The 21005-nt window shown below is 35.2% G+C and overlaps 1 protein-coding gene across 1 annotated transcript; it reads right to left on the bottom strand.

The window, feature by feature from the left end:
* Positions 1–20: 20 nt before the first annotated feature.
* Positions 21–21004, bottom strand: LOC114539649 (IgGFc-binding protein-like; the record flags this gene model as incomplete). The annotated part of the gene is made up of 33 exons (XM_028560263.1): positions 20601–21004; positions 19600–19716; positions 18634–19024; positions 18007–18371; positions 17616–17735; positions 16558–16677; positions 16318–16428; positions 15832–16101; positions 15189–15719; positions 14894–15007; positions 14242–14355; positions 13485–13754; positions 12732–13253; positions 12302–12418; positions 10853–11243; positions 10233–10597; positions 9869–9988; positions 9168–9287; positions 8928–9038; positions 8444–8713; positions 7633–8163; positions 7338–7451; positions 6705–6818; positions 5981–6250; positions 5232–5753; positions 4803–4919; positions 2734–3124; positions 2114–2478; positions 1716–1835; positions 1447–1566; positions 1200–1310; positions 719–988; positions 21–296 (listed from the first exon to the last, which is right to left on the bottom strand). Coding segments are annotated over exons 1-33 (8230 nt in total), but the record flags the coding sequence as incomplete, so codon positions are not given.
* Between the last annotated feature and the right edge of the window lies 1 nt (position 21005).

The raw sequence follows: 21005 nt of genomic DNA, 5'->3' as shown, positions 1-21005 counted from the left end.
CTGTCCGGATTTTGTTTTACAAGGATGATCAACAAATGTTGCATCTTCACAGTTAGGGTCAGTTTTCCAAGAATTGCCAAATTCTATTTCACTATCTGTTATTGTACCATTTGACATAAAGAAATCATCTCCGCCATATCGATTGTATGTTCCACATAAACCAGATGTTCTGTTCAGGTACCGACCAAACACAGTCACTCTCACATTATGAACGTTGTTCCACTCAACTTCGACACCGTAATCGCTTTCGACCAACGTAATGCCACTTCTGGGTTGGGATATCTTCACTCCGTTGGCTAAAAGAAATAATGATGTTACAAGCGTATTAAAGTACTTGCAAGAAACACGAGGATTTTAGGTTCTGTCTTGATAAACAGGTTACACAATTTTAAATGAAAGAAACGTTATAATGCGAGAAGTTCAATTGAATCGTCTTATATCCAGAGATCTAAGTTTCGTAATGCAACTGTACAATGGGTCGTCGGTTTGTCCCCAAGTTCACTCAGCAGCGGTTTAAGAAATTACACATGCACATATAGCTACATAGAAGATTTGATTTTACGCTTCAGGATATTATTTCGGCTAAATACAATTCTATGAATAACATATTATTAGTAAATAGACAAAATTATGGCTAATATGAGTCATATCCTATAAATAAAAAAATCAAGGACAGGAGCAGTAAATTCTCACAAATCAATATAGCCATGTTACTTACCCATATACATTGTTGATAATGAGATTGTCATGCCATTCGCTGTCACACTTCCCCGCAGAAGTTGAATTGTCACATTTGGGAACATCACTGTCAGTGATTTTGTACAGGAAGGTTCACCATTTCCACATTCTTCATTTACTTGTCTTATTTCAAATGTGTTGTTCACACTGTCCTTAGCCAGAACATATTCGCATCTTCCCATGAAATCAAAGAGTTTTCCATCAAAGGTGGAGTAGTGTGGATCACCTCGAGCATTGCAGGTGGCTTTTACTGTTTAAATATACACATTGAATGTTGTATAACGTTGAAGTAGTATACCGTGATGTATACCGTTGAAAAATATCAATCATTTGGGGGCAAAGATATTCATAGAATATATCATATATATATTCACAGCCACAAATATGAAGATTTCAGTAAGTATTGGTGGTAGGAAAAGTTTAAAAACAAATATGAACATGTGCTATATGCTCGAGCTTACCTAAACGGCAATCAGGTTCTTCATAATCGTCTTTGCAAATACACTTAAAGATATCATCTGCTCGAACACACTGTTCGTTTTCGCCACAAGAAAGAAGACTGCAGTTCGTAGCTAAAAAAATATTGCTTAAAATTTTAAAATGAGCTATCAGATTTCCATAAACCAAGCTAGAGAATTATTAAACTTCATTTCTTAGCGTAAAAGGTGCAAAATCATTGATACTGAATATATACAATCTAAACGTTACCTTTACAATCACGACCATCTCCTATGAAACCTTCATCACAATCACATTTAAATGACCCAATTTTATTTTTGCACGTAGCATTTTCGTGGCAGTAATTGCTCATTAGGCATTCGTTGACGTCTACAATATAAATTAAACAGAGCTGCTTTTATTTTTTTTCCCATTTGACCAATTTGGTTATATTTGGTAAGCAATTAAGTATTTAAGTAGGAATCATCCATTGGCTAGTTGCGCAGGTTAGCGTCATTTTAATATACATGCGAAGTTACCTTCACAATAAGTGCCATTTCCAGCAAATCCCTCATTGCAAGAGCAGTTGAAACTTCCAAGAGAATTTGCACACGAAGAGTTCACGTGACAGAAGCTTCCAGCACAACATTCATCATTGTCTGTAAATGAATAGAATGTTTATAAGTTCTTTCTGCGAGCCTGCTGATAAAAATCAAAACCAACATTCGATAACAACACATGTTCTGTTATACTCTATTGTGTGTGGTAGCACTGAAACACACTTAGGCAGAGCAGAGCTAAAATATGTATTCTTAAAAATTAATATGTTTAGAACGACAGGAAATTGAGTAACCAAGTCAGTAAAAATAATGTAACGTCAGAAACTTTATCTCTTATGTTTGATGTACGTTGAAGTAAGAAAAAGAGCGAAACTCACCATATGCGATTATCAAGTCATTTATCGTAACATGATAGGTAAAATTTCCTTGTTTTTCGGACGATGTCTTCAAGTACTTATCAATACGGTTGCTGCTGGTGTCCAAGACATACAAATTTAGAACATCAGACGTCAATTCAACCGCCCCAGGATAACTAATGTTTAAACCAATTGTTTGCTTATTGAGACTAGTTTTCATAACATTGTGATTGATTCCATCATAGTTTGCCCAGTAAATGACGTTATTGTACTCATCCACAGAAATTGACTGCGCTGAACCATCAAAATTGAACTCCATTATTGTGTTATCTGCTGGGTTATAACGTACGATTGGAGGATCACCTGCTCTTGCTATGTAGAGGTAACTGTGAAGGATATTAAAGTAACTCAATACCAACTTACACAGACATAACTAATAATTAAACAAGCCTGGAGCAATTTCATAAAGTCTTACGTGCAATAACAACAAAGTACAATTTGAAAGAAAGTTGAGAGTCGCTGTCATCAAATATATTCATTTTATACACGTTTTGGTTGAGGAATATATTCCTTGTAAAATTAATATAAAAACCTAAACATTTTTGAAAAAAATCGTAAGAAAACAAGCCTTGCTCGCTTACCCATTTGTTGTGTCCATTTCCAGATCTTTTACACTAGATATATCTTTGAGAGCATCAACTTCAATCGCTGGCAATTGATCACCAGTAATATTATACACATATATTCTACTATGCAGTTCATGGTAGTAATACATCAAATTGTTTCTTCCATTGACAGTGAATAACTTCACATTTCCGATGTTTGTTGTCATCTCATCAGAACCATCTAAATAATAACTTGTGATTCCTTCACCATTAACATAGAGATATAACCGTCTGTTGATAGCATCATATGACAATAAGGCGCCAACTCTATCGTCAACCTTCATTGGGATACTTGTGGAGTTTTCTGTATTATAAGACACTGTTCCCGATGATGTTGACAAGAATAAATATGGTATTTGGCAAAGATCTACAACAGAAATACAAACTAAGAATGTTGTGCTGAAAAAACCTACCATTATCTTCGGCTAATTCATTCTATCACATGCAGGCCGTCTAAATTACACCGAAAACTTGAGATATAAATTTGAATATCTGTACACTAGCTAAAAATATCCTCTGTGAATCATTTACTCTAAATTGATATTAAAATTCCAATTTAGGCAAACAATAGAAGTCGACGTTTAGTCATTTTTCGCTGATGAGATTGTCTCGTTGTAGTTGTAGTGTTCATCGCGCATGGTAAGGTTGAAAATTACAAACTTTATTATAGGGTCTAAGCCTGTTAAAGAGCATCTCATCCCTTCGAACATGGTCAGAGGCGCCATAAGCAATTAAGGGTTGGGGGGGGGGTGACAGAATTTCCAAAAAGGGTCGACTTTAGTTTGCAAAGACAAACAAGGAAAATAATGTATTTTAGATGTGTGTCAGTTCAAATGAAGAATGGATTTTTATGGAATTCAACGTTGCATGCGTATTTCTGCTTTCGGCAGCACAAACATATTGAAGAACGAAATTACGAAATGAGACATTCAATGTCTATGAGCATAAAAAGAGCAAACTGCCCCCGTGGTTGCGGCAGCCAAGGACATGGTGCATCGTATTGGTAATGTATTTCAGGTTTATAGTTAAATATACTTGTATACGGGGTCATGCGAACAGCACCTAAAGGCCTGCGCACACTCGAGCTATATTGGTCATTCGTGCCACTTACGGCAAATATCTAGCATGTTTGATAATTTCTGCCTCGCGTGCCGAAATCTTTCGTGTGCGCCAAACTGAACGCTATCTGCTTATGGATTGTCTTAACAGCGCATGTGTAATATACAAAAATAACCAAAAGTCCAATATGGCGAACAGATTGCAAAAAATAAAATTATGGGTGAAAGTGAAGACGAAGAGGTGTTGTCATTTTTGCTGCTGTTGCGTCAACGGATTCACAATGTTAAAAATTATTTCAAATGATTGCCTGACAAGATGACGGTATTGTCGAAATTGTCAAATTGCTCTGGCTCTTCTGAGTTTAGTACTTGAACAAGATTGCGAAAGCTCCTTGACCATATCGTCTCATGATCCATCGCTTCGTCCACGTAAAAATAACAACACCTCTTCGTCTTCACTTTCATCCATAATTTTATTTTTTGCAAACTGTTCGCCATCTTGGATGTTTACTTTCGTATATTACGCATGCGCTGTTCAGACAATCCATAAGCAGATAGCTTTCATTTCGCCGCACACGGAAAGATTTCGGTGCGCGAGGCAGAAATTATCAAATATGCCAGATATTAGCCGTAAGTGGCACGAATGACCAAAGTCCCCGGAAAAGTCGCCCGCAAACGAGAGCAACTGGCTACGGCAATGGCCACGAATGACTTTTTGCTAAGCACATAGCTCTAGTGTGCGCCGGCCTTAAGATCAAAAAACATATTCAGCAGCGCAAATATATATTAAAATAAAGTTATTATTATCTATAGCGATGGTGAATATGACTAGATGGGTGAATTAATACTGTGCATGATGATGCTATACTCTGCATGAATTAGCAATTGGGAAAAGGAAAAGAATAAGGTCCATTCTATGCTTCATGAAGACATTGAAAAATTGTTATAATTATTGTCGTACAAAAGTCCAAATGGATTTTTTTTTACCTTTGTTCTCACATCGGGCACCAATATATCCGGCAGGACATCTACATTCAAATGACGAAGAATCAATGTCTGTACACGTTCCGCCATTATAACATGGAGCACTTGCGCACGGCGTGTCTAAAACAGAGGCGAAGTGCTCATATAATTGTTGGTTGTATAAAAAAGTTTGCCATATCTATCGCATAGTAAAATTAGTTTTTAGCCTTTAATAATAGTTTTCTTATTTTTGTAAAGTATTTACAACGGCAATTTGCATTAGATTTAGTTTTACCAACTATATAACGAACCTTTGTGACTAGAAAACTAAAACGTATGGAGCCTTGTATTAATTTTTTAGTCTAGATATGAAACGAATGCTTTTATTTTCAATTCTAATTTCGTAACGCAATGGAGTTTACCTTCTATATTCACATCTTTATCTATACTTACTGCAAATGGCAAATTGCTCTAAATTCATCCACGTTATTTTGACGTCGGAAGAGCAATCATCAGCATACGTTTGAAGCGCTTGACAATAACAAGCAACAGAATCATCTTCACAAGCACACATATCATATTCACAATCTGAAATATATCCTTCTTCAGTTGCATTGATATAACTGGAACAATTACTGAAGGGTGGCTTGAGTAATGCTGAACAATTCTCTCGTGCTATCAATCTTCTCTCTGCATTGGCGTCACATGGGTGGTCCACTGTAGTTGCATTTTCACATGTAGGATCGACTTTCCAAGAATTTCCAAACTCTACTGGATCACCTACGATGGTACCGTAAGGTGTCCAGAAATCATCATATTTCATTTTGTTATAAGTACCACATAAACCTGATGTTCGGTTCACGTATCGACCTGCGATTGTTACTCGAACATTATAAACATTGTTCCAAAACACAGTTACACCATAATCACTTGTCACGACGGTCCTACCATTGCCATGAATTGTAACGTTTACAGCTGAAAAAAATGAAAAAGCCCTAATAATACTGCATGCATCGTTAGCCAAAATGTGGCAATTTTGCAATCTTTTGTAATTATGTATTCTGAACGTTCATTTTGTTGTTTTATGTAAATTTGTGTGTGCGGTATACTTGTCAGTACCAACCACAGTTATAGAATGCATCAAAATAAATCAACACGCAACAAATTTTGTAAATCTATTTAGATTAGAAAAAAAAATTTACCCCCGTAGTTTGTCGACGAGCTGATCTCTCCACCATTCACATTAGTCATTCCTCTCTGAAGTTTGATAGTTAAACCCGGAAAGATGACTGTTATTGATTTTGTACATGTTACTAGTCCATTTCCACAAGGTTCATTTTCTTGTCTTATTTCAAATGTGTTGTTTACTCTGTCTTTAGCCAGAACATATTCGCATTTACCCATGAAGTCGAAACGTTTTCCATCGAACGTTCTATAATGAGGATCTCCATAAGTTACACACGTCGCTTCGACTAGAAATGTGGAAAAAATACAGAATGTGAAAAATGGTTCTTTTTTCCTCGAAGAAAAATGGCTCTTTTTTAATCGTTATGTTTACCAGTGACCACATTTTAGGACACTACTTTTCACTACGGAATAATAACCCAGGAGAGGTCGATCTCAAGTTAAACCATAACCATCAACAGTAATTCGTGAATTGCATTTGGACAGTGACTTGGAGCGAAATGATATTGTGTGGTATTAATTTTTAAAACAGAGAAGCATAATCGATTATGACAGTCATCCTTTTCAGCCAAATTTTACTGAACTTGTACATGATGTTCCAAACCGTAGAAAATTGTATACACCGATGTAAATAAACATTTGCCCGAAATAAACATTAAATCTAAGGTCCTTAAAATGAATGAAAATTACCAGAAACCATTCCTAAAAAATATAATGGTGCTATTAGACGCGCATACCAACCTTTTTGTTTACAATCATCTCCTGTATAATCTTGATGACAAACGCAATCAAACGTATCTCCAACTCTGACACAAACTTCATTTTCACCACAAGATAGATCATCACAATCATCAACTAAATTAAATAATAAATAAAAACCTTTCGTCCGCCGTTCAGTTACAAATATCAGTGGACGGTATACAAAATGCAAACAAAAGAAATAATTTTGCAGGCAGTAAGACTTGTGCAAACTAATAATTTATTTTGGAACAACGTGTGTATTTATTATATGGAAAGCTTTCGGCTAGTTAACCCAGGCGTTAAATGATTACTTTAATCGAAGCTATCATCATGCAATTCACCATGCAGTGAAAATTTCAAGAATCTTATTTGAGTATTACAGCGAATTATTTCCGTACTTTGTGCATTTTACAGAATGTTGCCGTCAAACATTGCGTTTGTAGCAATGCGATGCTAATTGTCCGTTATGCACCACACTTTATGATATCTTTTACAGGTATTAAAAATTTACATTGCAATTTATATAGCAAGTTGTCCTCCATTAAGGCTTTTACAATATCAAATAGAAAATCATTCTGAGTGAAGCAAAACAGCCTTAATTTACTCTATCAGAAAAAAACATAAAATATTTACCTTCCATTTCACAGCGGTGACCAGTAAACCCGACAGGACATGAACACGAAAAGTTACTATGAATATTTGTACAAGTACCACCATTGAAACAAGGATCACTAGCACAAGGAGTAGCTGAATAGAGAATAAGTTTGGGTTAACCTTATCATAAGTTGTACTGTTGTAAAAAAAGGTGAGGCTGCCATTACTAGAAATTAGTTTAGCCATTCATTTTCTATTTATCCGACGTCGCTAAGTACACAATACATTTACATTTGTCTTCATTTAGCAGATAAAGACGGAATTGATTACTTACTACATTGCTGATATTGAGGATAACTCAACCAGGTAATATTCACTCCATACGAGGCACAGTCATCTACATACGCCTCTATTGCTTGACATAAACAAACAGTTGGATGATCATCACAAGCACAAACATCATATTCACAATCGCTAATATAACCCTCTGCGTCTGGGTTGATATAACTTGAGCATTTATCAAATGGAGAATCGCGTAGAGCTGAACAGTTGGCTCTTGCAGTTGCATTTCTGTCAGGATTTGTTGTACAAGGATGATCAACAAATGTTGCATCTTCACAGCTAGGGTCAGTTTTCCAAGAATTGCCAAATTCTACTTCATTGTCTGTTGTTGTACCATTTGACATCAAGAAATCATCTCCGCGATATCGATTGTATGTTCCACATAAACCAGATGTTCTGTTCAGGTACCGACCAAACACAGTCACTCTCACATTATGAACGTTGTTCCACTCAACCTCGACACCGTAATCGCTTTCGACCAACGTAATGCCACTTCTGGGTTGGGATATCTTCACTCCGTTGGCTAAAAGAAAAAATGATGTTACAAGCGTATTAAAGTACTTGCAAGAAACAGGAGGACTTTACGTCCTGTCTTGATTTACGCATATTACGCATGTACATAACTATATAGAGGATTTAACTTCACACATCAGGATAATATTTTGGCTAAATACAATTGTATAGATAACATATTATTAGTGAATAGACAAAATTATGACTAATATGTGTAATATCCAGTAGATAAAAAAATCAAGGAGAGGAGCAGTAAATTCCCACAAACGAATATAGCCATGTTTACTTACCCATATACATTGTTGATAGTGAGATTGTCGTGCCATGCACTGTCACACTTCCCCGCAGAAGTTGAATTGTCACATTTGGGAACATCACTGTCAGTGATTTTGTACAGGAAGGTTCACTATTTCCACATTCTTCATTCACTTGTCTTATTTCAAATGTGTTGTTCACACTGTCCTTAGCCAGAACATATTCGCATTTTCCCATGAAATCAAAGAGTTTTCCATCAAATGTGGAGTAGTGCGGATCACCTCGAGCATTGCAGGTGGCTTTTACTGTGGAAATATACACATTGAATGTTGTATAACGTTGAATGCAGTATACCGTGATGTATATACTGTTGAAAAATATCAATCATTTGGGGGAAAAGATATTCATAAAATATATCATAGATATATTCACAGCCACAAATATGAAGATTTCAGTAAGCATTGGTGGTAGGAAAAGTTTAAAAACAAATATGAACATGTGCCATATGCTCGAGCTTACCTAAACGGCAATCAGGTTCTTCATAATCGTCTTTGCAAATACACTTAAAGATATCATCTGCTCGAACACACTGTTCGTTTTCGCCACAGGAAAGAAGACTGCAGTTCGTAGCTAAAAAATATTGCTTAAAATTTTAAAATGAGCTATCCATAAACCAAGGAAGAGAATTACTAGACTTGATTTATCAGCGTAAAAGGTGCAAAGATCATTGCTACTGAATATATACAATCTAAACGTTACCTTTACAATCACGACCATCTCCTATGAAACCTTCATCACAATCACATTCAAATGAACCAATTTTATTTTTGCACGTAGCATTTTCGTGGCAGTAATTGCTCATTAGGCATTCGTTGACGTCTACAATGTAAATTAATATCGTTAAATAGAGCTGCTTTTATTTTTTCCGATTTGACCAATTTGGTGACTACCAAATGTCCGATAACAGATAGTCTGTATTTCAATTGATGATTTAAGTTGTAGACTACTTTATTACAGATTGATAGAGTTTTAGTACAAATTGTTTATCTTGGCTTAATAGAAATTCGTAATGCTGTAATATTGACAATTTATATTTTGAGAATAAACTTTGTAATTTTATTGGTTTTGTTATATTATACAGGGGGTAGTTTAAAGAAGGCATTAAAAGATTTTAAACTGCATGTTAGGAAAAATATCATTTGAAACACTTTGTTTTAAGATCAATAACTAGATATGCATAAAAATTATGTAGATATGTAAACTTTTCCTCAAGAAATGTGTAATATAGAGGAAATTCTTCACACAATTATTTACATTCAGGAATTAAAAATTAATTCAAATGAATAAAAATTATAGGTTAGATTACCCATATCTGAAAAAAGCAGTTAAGTATTTAAGTAGGGATCATCCATTGGTTAGTTGCGCAGGTTAGTGTCATTTTAATATACATGCAAAGTTACCTTCACAATAAGTGCCATTTCCAGCAAATCCCTCATTACAGGAGCAGTTGAAACTTCCAAGAGAATTTGCACATGTAGAGTTCACGTGACAGAAGGTTCCAGCACAACATTCATCATGGTCTATAAATGAATAGAATGTTTATAAGTTCTTTCTGTGAGCCTGTTGATAAAAATCAAAACCAACATTCAATAATAACACATGTTCTGTTATACTGAGAGCAGAGCAAAAATAAGAATTTATTTTATAAAATATGTTTAGAACGACAAGAAATTGAGTAACCAAGTGAGTAAAAATAATGTAATGTCAGTAACTTTATGTCTTATGTTTAATGTAAATTGAAGTAAGAAAAAGAGCGAAACTCACCATATGCAATTATCAAGTCATTTATCGTAACATGGTAGGTAAAATTTCCTTGTTTTTCGGACGATGTCTTCAAGTACTTATCGATACGGTTGTTGCTGGTGTCCAAGACATACAAATTTAGAACATCAGACGTCAATTCAACCGCCCCAGGATAACTAATGTTTAAACCAATTGTTTGCTTATTGAGACTAGTTTTCATAACATTGTGATTGATTCCATCATAGTTTGCCCAGTAAATGACGTTATTGTACTCATCCACAGAAATTGACTGCGCTGAACCATCAAAATTGAACTCCATTATTGTGTTATCTCCTGGGTTATAACGTACGATTGGAGGATCACCTGCTCTTGCTATGTAGAGGTAACTGTGAAGGAAATTAAAGTAACTCAATACCAACTTACACAGACATAACTAATAATTAAACAAGCCTGGAGCAATTTCATAAAGTCTTACGTGCAATAACAACAAAGTACAATTTGAAAGAAAGTTGAGAGTTGCTGTCATCAAACATATTCATTTTACACACGTTTTGTTGAGGAATATATTCCTTGTAAAATTAATATAAAGACCTAAACATCTTTGAAAAAAATCGTAAGAAAACAAGCCTTGCTCGCCTTACCCATTTGTTGTGTCCATTTCCAGATCTTTTACACTAGATATATCTTTGAGAGCATCAACTTCAGTCCCTTGCGATTGGCCACTAGTAATATTGTACACATATATTCTACTATGCAGTTCATGGTAGTAATACATCAAATTGTTTCTTCCATCGACAGTGAATAACTTCACATTTCCGATGTTTGTTGTCATCTCATCAGAACCATCTAAATAATAACTTGTGATTCCTTCACCAACATCATAGAGATATAACCGTCTGTTGATAGCATCATATGACAATAAGGCGTTTACTCTATCGTCAACCTTCATTGGGATACTTGTGGAGTTTTCTGTATTATAAGAGACCGTTCCCGATGATGTTGACAAGAATAAATATGGTATTTGGCAAAGATCTATAACAGAAATACAAACTAAGAATGTTGTCCTGAAAAACCTAAGATTATCTTCGCTAATTCGCTCTACCACATGCAGGTGTCTAAATTACACCGGCAACTTGAGATATAAATTTGAATATCTGTACACTAGCTAAAAATATGCTCTGTGAATCATGTACTCTAAATTGATAATAAAATTCCAATTTATGCAAACAATAGACGTCGACGTTTAGTCATTTTTCGTTAATGATAGAATTGTCTCGTCATAGTTGTAGTGTTCATCGCGCATGGTAAGGTTGAAAATTACAAATTTTATTATAGGGTCTAAGTCTATTAAAGAGCATCTCATCCCTTCCAACATGGTCAGAGGCACCGTAAGCAATCAAGGATTGGGGGGGGGACAGAATCTCGAAAAAGGGTCGACTTTCGTTTGCAAAGACAAACAAGGAAAATGATGTAATTTAGAACAGCGCGCGTCTTTATTCAATCTTCAAAATAATGAAGAATGGAATTTTATGGAATTCAACGTTGCATGCGTACTTCTGCTTTCGGCAGCACAAACATATTGAAGAAAGAAAATTACGAAATGAGATATTTGATGTCTATGAGCATAAAAAAGAAAACTGCCCCCGCTGCCCCGTGGTTCTGGAGGCCCGGGACATGGTACATCGTATTGGTCATGTATATTTCAGGTTTATAGTTTAATATATCTGTATACGGGGTCATGCGAACAGCACGAAAGATCAATAAACATATTCAGCAGGGCAAATGTACAATAAAATATAGTTAGTATTATCTACCGCTGGCATGCTGAAATATAGCGATTCTGCATAGGACTCGATCGGGTGAATTAATATTGTGATGGGGCTATACTCTGCATGAGTTAGCAACTGGACATGCTGAAGCATTCCCGCTTTGACTCTGAGTATCCTCATACATCACAATACGCTGAAACATTTTAAACGAGACCTTCCGGGTGAAAAAATAATCGGCCATGTCCATTCTATGGTTCACGAGGACATTGAAAAATTCTTATGATCATTATCGTACAAAAGTCCAAATGGATTTGTATTTACCTTTGTTCTCACATCGGGCACCAATATATCCGGCAGGACATCTACATTCAAATGACGAAGAATCAATGTCTGTACAGGTTCCGCCATTATAACATGGAGCACTGGCGCACGGCGTGTCTAAAACAGAGGCAAAGTACTCATAATTATAGTTTGTTGTATAAAAAATGTTTGCCATATCTATCGCATAGTAAAATTAGTTTTTAGCCTTTTATAATATTTGTCTTATTTTGTCTAAGTGTTTACAACGGTAATTTCCTGTAGTTTTAGTTTTACCAACTATATAATGAACGCTTGTGACTAGAAAACTGAAACGTATGGAGCCTTGTATTAATTTTTTAGTCTAGATATGAAACGAATGCTTTTATTGCAATTCTAATTTCGTAACGCAATGGAGTTTACCTTCTATATTCACATCTTTATCTATACTTACTGCAAATGGCAAATTGTTCTAAATTCATCCACGTTATTTTGACATCGGAAGAGCAATCATCAGCATACGTTTGAAGCGCTTGACAATAACAAGCAACAGAATCATCTTCACAAGCACACATATCATATTCACAATCTGCAATATATCCTTCTTCAGTTGCATTGATATAACTGGAACAATTACTGAAGGGTGGCTTGAGTAATGCTGAACAATTCTCTCGTGCTATCAATCTTCTCTCTAAATTGGCGTCACATGGGTGGTCCACTGTAGTTGCATTTTCACATGTAGGATCGACTTTCCAAGAATTTCCAAACTCGACTGGATCACCTACGATGGTACCGTAAGGTGTCCAGAAATCATCATATTTCATTTTGTTATAAGTACCACATAAACCTGATGTCCTGTTCACGTATCGACCTCCGATTGTTACTCGAACATTATAAACATTGTTCCAAAACACAGTTACACCATAATCACTTGTCACGACGGTCCTACCATTGCCATGAATTGTAACGTTTACAGCTGAAAAAAAATGAAAAAGCCCCAATAATACTGGATGCATGGTGGTTAGCCAAAATGTGGCAGTTTTGCAATCTTTTGTAATGATGTATTCTGAACGTTCATTTTGTTGTTTTATGTAAATTTGTGTGTGCGGTATACTTGTCACTACCAACCACAGTTAATGAATGCATCAAAATAAATCAACACGCAACAAATTTTGTAAATCTATTTAAACTAGAAGAAAAATTTTACCCCCGTAGTTTGTCGACGAGCTGATCTCTCCACCATTCACATTAGTCATTCCTCTCTGAAGTTTGATAGTTAAACCCGGGAAGATGACTGTTATTGATTTCGTACATGTTACTAGTCCATTTCCACAAGGTTCATTTTCTTGTCTTATTTCAAATGTGTTGTTTACTCTGTCTTTAGCCAGAACATATTCGCATTTACCCATAAAGTCAAAACGTTTTCCATCGAACGTTCTATAATGAGGATCTCCATAAGTTACACATGTCGCTTCGACTAGAAATGTGGAAAAATACAGAATGTGAAGAATGGTTCTTTTTTGCTCGAAGAAAAATGGGTCTTTTTTAATCGTTATGTTTACCAGTGACCACATTTTAGGATACTACTTTTCACTACGGAATAATAACAGAGGAGAGGTCGATCTCAAATGAAACCATAACCATCAACAGTAATTTGCGAAAAACATTTGGACGGTGACTTGAAGCAAAATTATATTGTGCGGTATTAACTTTTAAAACAGTGAAGCAAAATCGATGATGACAGTCATCCCTTTCAGCCAAATTTTACTGAACTTGTACAGGATTATCGAAACCGTAGAGAAGATTGTATACGCAGATATAAGAATCACCTTGCCCGAAATAAACATTAAATCTAAGGTCCTCAAAAAGATATAAGAATCCTTTTACCGGAAATAAACAAAATGATGAAAATTACAAGAAATCCATTCCTAAAAATATAATGGTGCTATTAGACGTATACCAACCTTTTTCTTTACAATCATCTCCTGTGTAATCTTGATGACAAACGCAATCAAACGTATCTCCAACTCTGACACAAACTTCATTTTTACCACAAGATAGATCATCACAATCATCAACTACGATAAAAATAATAAATAAAAATCTTTCATCCGCCGTTTAGTTACAAATATCAGTAGACGGTATACAAAATGCAAATAAAAGAAATAATTTTGAAGTAAGTAAGACCTGTGCATGCAGTATCTAAACTAAAAAATTTTTTTGGAACAACGCGTGTGTTTATTATATGCAAAGCTTTCAGCCGGTTACAATAACCCGGGCGTTAAATGATTACTTTAATTGAAGCTAGTATCATGCAATTCACCATGCAGTGAAAATTTCAAGAATATTATTTGAGTATTACAGCGAATTATTCTGGTACTTTCTGCATTTTACAGAATGTTGCCGGCAAACATTGCGTTTGTGGCAATGCGATGGTAATTGTCCGTTATGCACCACACTTTATGATATCTTGTACAGGCATTAGAAACTTACATTGCAATTCATATAGCAAGTTATCCTCCATTAGGGGATTTACAGTATCGGGTAGAAAATCGTTCTGAGTGAAGCAAAACATCCTTAATTTATCAGAACAACACAATAATTGAAAATATTTACCTTTCATTTCACAGCGGTGACCAGTAAACCCGACAGGACATGAACACGAAAAGTTACTATGAATATTTGTACAAGTACCACCATTGAAACAAGGATCACTAGCACAAGGAGTAGCTGAATAGAGAATAAGTTTGGGTTAACCTTACCATAAGTTGTACTGTTGTAAAAAAACGTGAGGCTGCCATTACTAGAGATTAGTTTAGCCATTCAGTTTCTATTTATCCGACGTCGCTAAGTACACAATACATATACATTTGTCTTCATTTAGCGGAGAAAGACGGAAGTGAATACTCACTACATTGCTGATATTGAGGATAACTCAACCAGGTAATATTCACTCCATACGAGGCACAGTCATCTACATACGCCTCTATTGCTTGACATAAACAAAGAGTTGGATGATCATCACAAGCACAAACATCGTATTCACAATCGCTAATATAACCCTCTGAGTCTGGGTTGATATAACTTGAGCATTTATCAAATGGAGAATCGCGTAGAGCTGAACAGTTGGCTCTTGCAGTTGCATTTCTGTCAGGATTTGTTGTACAAGGATGATCAACAAATGTTGCATCTTCACAATCAGGGTCAGTTTTCCAAGAATTGCCAAATTCTACTTCATTGTCTGCTATTGTACCATTTGACATCAAGAGATCATCTCCGCCATATCGATTATATGTTCCACATAAACCAGATGTTCTGTTCAGGTACCGACCAAACACAGTCACTCTCACATTATGAACGTTGTTCCACTCAACTTCGACACCGTAATCGCTTTCGACCAACGTAATGCCACTTCTGGGTTGGGATATCTTCACTCCGTTGGCTAAAAAAAAGAATGATGTTACAAGCGTATTAAAGTACTTGAAAGAAACAGGAGGATTTTAGGTCGTGTCTTGATAAACCGGTTGCACAGTTTTAAAGCCATGTTTACTTACCCATATACATTGTTGATAATGAGATTGTCATGCCATTCGCTGTCACACTTCCCCGCAGAAGTTGAATTGTCACATTTGGGAACATCACTGTCAGTGATTTTGTACAGGAAGGTTCACCATTTCCACATTCTTCATTTACTTGTCTTATTTCAAATGTGTTGTTCACACTGTCCTTAGCCAGAACATATTCGCATTTTCCCATGAAATCAAAGAGTTTTCCATCAAATGTGGAGTAGTGCGGATCACCTCGAGCATTGCAGGTGGCTTTTACTGTGGAAATATACACATTTAATGTAGTATAACGTTGAATGTAGTATACCGTGATGTATACCGTTGAAAAATATCAATCATTTGGGGGAAAGATATTCATAGAATATATCATACATAGATATACTCACAGACACAAATATCAAGATTTCAGTAGTTATTGGTGGTAGGAAAAATTTAAAAACAAAATATGAACATGTGCCATATGCTCGAGCTTACCTAAACGGCAATCAGGTTCTTCATAATCGTCTTTGCAAATACACTTAAAGATATCATCTGCCCGAACACACTGTTCGTTTTCGCCACAAGAAAGAAGACTGCAGTTCGTAGCTAAAAAATATTGCTTAAAATTTTAGAATGAGCTATCAGATTTCCAAGGAAGAGAATTACTAGACTTGATTTATGAGCGAAAAAGGTGCAAAGATCATTGATACTGAATATATACAATCTAAACGTTACCTTTACAATCACGACCATCTCCTATGAAACCTTCATCACAATCACATTTAAATGACCCAATTTTATTTTTGCACGTAGCATTTTCGTGGCAGTAATTACTCATTAGGCATTCGTTGACGTCTACAATGTAAATTAATATCGTCAAACAGAACTGCTTTTATTTTTTTTCCATTTGACCAATTTGGTGGCTACCAATTAAATGTTTAACGGAATCGAAAAATTTTGAGAAGTGGGGTAAATGTTTTTTTTGGCACGGGGGGGGTAAGTGTCCAATAACAGATAGTCGCAATTCAATAGATCATTTTAGTTGTAGACTACTTTATTATGGATTGATAGAGGTTTAGTGCATATTGTTCATCTTTGCTTAATACAAATACGTAATCCTGTATTATTGACAATTTATATTTTAAGAACAAATTGTTAAATTATTTTATTGAATTTTTTTTATATTATACAGGGATAGTTTAAAGGAGGCATTAAAAGATTTTAAACAGCATGTTAGGAAAAATATCATTTGAAATACTTTGTTTCAAAATCAATAACTAGATATCCATAAAAATGGTGTAGAAATGTAAAAATTTTTTGTAAAAAATGTCTAATAAAATTATAGGTTAGATTATCCAAGCCTGAAAATATGAGCAATTAAGTATTTTGGAGAAAAGTAGAACTATAGGCATATACAAGAAAATCTATAATTGGCGGAATTTTTTTAAAAAAAAACGTCATTTCAATGTAAGAAGGTGAATTTGTCTCAATAATCACAGTTATCACACATCCCATTGCACGGAATCACAGTTTCCACTGACAGTGATACAAAACTGCTCGAAAATACGAATGACTTGTTGTCGTCTAGCTCATTCCTTCACGATTGCTTACATGCACCTAGAGCTACATGCAACTGTAGACAATATAGCTAAGGGGCTGGGGATTTTCACTCCAGTACTATTCTACCTGTGTTGTTAGATTTTATTCTTCTAGAATAATTTTTTTTTGTAGGTGGAATCATCCATTGGCTAGTTGCGCAGGTTAGCGTCATCTTAATATACATTCAAATTTACCTTCACAATAAGTGCCATTTCCAGCAAATCCCTCGTTGCAGGAGCAGTTGAAACTTCCCAGAGAATTTGCACACGAAGAGTTCACGTGACAGAAGGTTCCAGCACAACATTCATCATGGTCTGTAAATGAATAGAATGTTTATAAGTTCTTTCTGTGAGCCTGCTGATAAAAATCAAAACCAACATTCAATAACAACACATGTTCTGTTATACTCTATTGTGTGTGGTAGTACTGAAACCCACTTAGGCAGAGCAGAGCTAAAATATGAATTTTTAAAATATGTTTACAACGACAGGAAATTGAGTAACCAAGTCAGTAAAAAATGTAATGTTAGAAACTTTATCTCTTATGTTTGATGTACGTTGAGGTAAGAAAAAGAGTGAAACTCACCATATGCAATTATCAAGTCATTTATCGTAACATGGTAGGTAAAATTTCCTTGTTTTTCTGACGATGTCTTCAAGTACTTATCAACACGGTTGTTGCTGGTGTCCAAGACATACAAATTTAGAACATCAGACGTCAAGTCAACCCCCCCAGGATAACTAATGTTTAAACCAATTGTTTGCTTATTGAGACTAGTTTTCATAACATTGTGATTGATTCCATCATAGTTTGCCCAGTAAATGACGTTATTGTACACATCCACAGAAATTGACTGAGCTGAGCCATCAAAATTGAACTCCATTATTGTTTTATCTGCTGGGTTATAACGTACGATTGGAGGATCACCTGCTCTTGCTATGTAGAGGTAACTGTGAAGGAAATTAAAGTAACTCAATTCCAACTTACACTGACATAACTAATAATTAAACAAGCCTGGAGCATTTTCATAAAGTCTTACGTGCAATAACAACAAAGTAATATTTGAAAGAAAGTTGACAGTTGCTGCCATCAAATATAATATATTATTTTTAAAAACGTTTTGGTTAAAAAATATATTACATGTGAAATAAAAATGAAAACCTAAATATTTGTGGAAAAAAATCTTAAGAAAACAATATTTAACAGACTTACCCATTTATCATGTCCATTTCCAGATCTTTTACACTAGATATATCTGAGAGAGCATCAACTTCAGTCCCTTGCGATTGGCCACTAGTAATATTGTACACATATATTCTACTATGCAATTTATGGTAGTAATATATCAAATTGTTTCTTCCATCGACGGTGAAAAAGTCTACATTTCCGATGTTTGTTGTCATCTCATCAGAACCATCTAAATAATAACTTGTGATTCCTTCACCAACAACATAGAGATATAACCGTTTGTTGATAGCATCATATGACAATAAGGCGCCAACTCTATCGTCAACCTTCATTGGGATACTTGTGAAGTTTTCTGTTTTATAAGACACCGTTCCCAATGATGTTGACAAGAATAAATATGGTATTTGGCAAAGATCTATAAACAACAACGTAAACTCAAAATGTTGTTATAAAAAGACATTCTATTCATGTTTCAATGAAAGGTTATGATATAAAAGATTATATAGAGTGATGGTACCTTCTTATGCAAAAATACAAAACAAAGATTGGAAGATTAGTAAACGAAATTAAAATGACCCACTTAATTTCTGATCGGGGACTATATAGCTTTTAAACAAACCTTTGCGTACATTTTAAATAGCAATCTTTGATTCAATATAATAAACGGTCTGCAAGTCTAACAAAATATTAGTTTCACATACGCGCTAAATGGGTATGGCATTGTTCGTAGCATGTTAAAGAAGGATGCGAAAAAAGGCAATTTCCTTTTAAATAAACATGCAGGCTTCCTATTGCCAAGAGCAGAACTGTTATGCTGACATTGCTGTAATCCTTCGCCAATATATCATTGTTTGACAACAACAACGACGCACCAACACATTTGCGTAGCAAAAACATCAAATATTTACAATAAAAACAAAACATTTGGTGTACGAAGCTACAAATGAGCCGCTTTAGTCTATTAGTCTACTATTTCTATTCTATGTATACCTTTCATTTCACATCTATCTCCCAGAAATCCAGCAGGACATCTACACTCAAATGAATTGTGACCAACGTTTGTACAGCTTCCTCCATTATAACATGGCGCGCTTGCACACGGGGTACCTGTGGGGAAAAAACATGCTCATAATTATAATAATGAAGAAAAATGCGTTAGTAAAGCTCGTTTGTTTCGAGTAAAGCTTTTGACCACTCAATAATAACGGTAAACGAACAAAAAGGGGTGCAATTAATGACTAATCATAAAAGTGTTTACAAAAACAATCAGCCGCGCAGCAGGGGCCGGTTGTATAAAACTATTTAACTAAACTTTCATAGTTAAATCCTATAGTCAACTCAGAAAAACACAACTCTGATTAGCAAATTCTTTCCTTAACTACAGTCAAAAGTTAAAGTGCCTATATCACTCGTGGAATCTTCATGCATTTGAAAACAATGTAAAAAGTTAGTTAATATATTAGATACTAGCCTTTAAACTACCTGCAGTTCCTGAGTCCCAGGCTCCTGTAAACAACAGGCAGTTTCAAATTGAATAGCCGTGTTTAAACCCAGGAGGTTGGGACTCAGGAACCGCAGGTAGTTTAGAGGCTTGTATCTTCGAAATCATTGCACTATATCAAAAAACTTTTTTTAATATATTAACTAACTTTTTACGTTCTTTTCAAATGCATAAAGATCCCACGAGTGATATAGGCACTTCAACTAGTTTTATTTATTTACAACTGGCCCAAGGAGATTAGTTTGTTAACGAGGAGTATGTGATTTTTGAATTAATGTACCGAATAATTCGTCCTGTTATATTTTCTGTTATCAAAAACGTGAACAATCAATATCATTACGTGGGTTTTCATTTTTACACATTACATGTCACGACAAAAGTTGGAGAGTTTTGTTAGAGACACAAAAGTATCATTAGGTAGGGTATTTTAGGCAGTTATTACATCATATTTGAGCTCTTAATAGGATAGTAATCTAGCGAATTTACTCACTGCAAATGGCGAATTCATCTAAATTCATCCAATCAATTTCGATGTTGGAAGAGCAATCATCAGCGTAAGCTTCAAGAGCTTGACAATAACAAACAACAGGATCATCTTCACAAGCACACATATCATATTCACAACCTGCAATATATCCTTCTTCAGTTGCATTGATATAACTGGAGCAATTACTGAAGGGTGGTTTAAGTAATGTTGAACAATTCTCTCGTGCTATCAATCTTCTCTCTGGATTGGCGTCACATGGGTGGTCTACTGCAGTTGCATTTTCACATGTAGGATCGACTTTCCAAGAATTTCCAAACTCTACTGGGTCAGTTACGATTGTTCCATAAGACGTCCAGAAATCATCATATTTCATTTCATTATAAGTACCACATAAACCTGATGTTCTGT

This window comes from Dendronephthya gigantea, unplaced genomic scaffold, assembly GCF_004324835.1.
Source record: "Dendronephthya gigantea isolate DGI-Jeju-01 unplaced genomic scaffold, DenGig_1.0 000210F, whole genome shotgun sequence".
Taxonomy (NCBI): Eukaryota; Metazoa; Cnidaria; class Anthozoa; order Malacalcyonacea; family Nephtheidae; genus Dendronephthya; species Dendronephthya gigantea.
The sequence above is the reverse complement of the archived record's forward strand: the minus strand, read 5'-3'. Positions and strand labels throughout refer to the sequence as shown.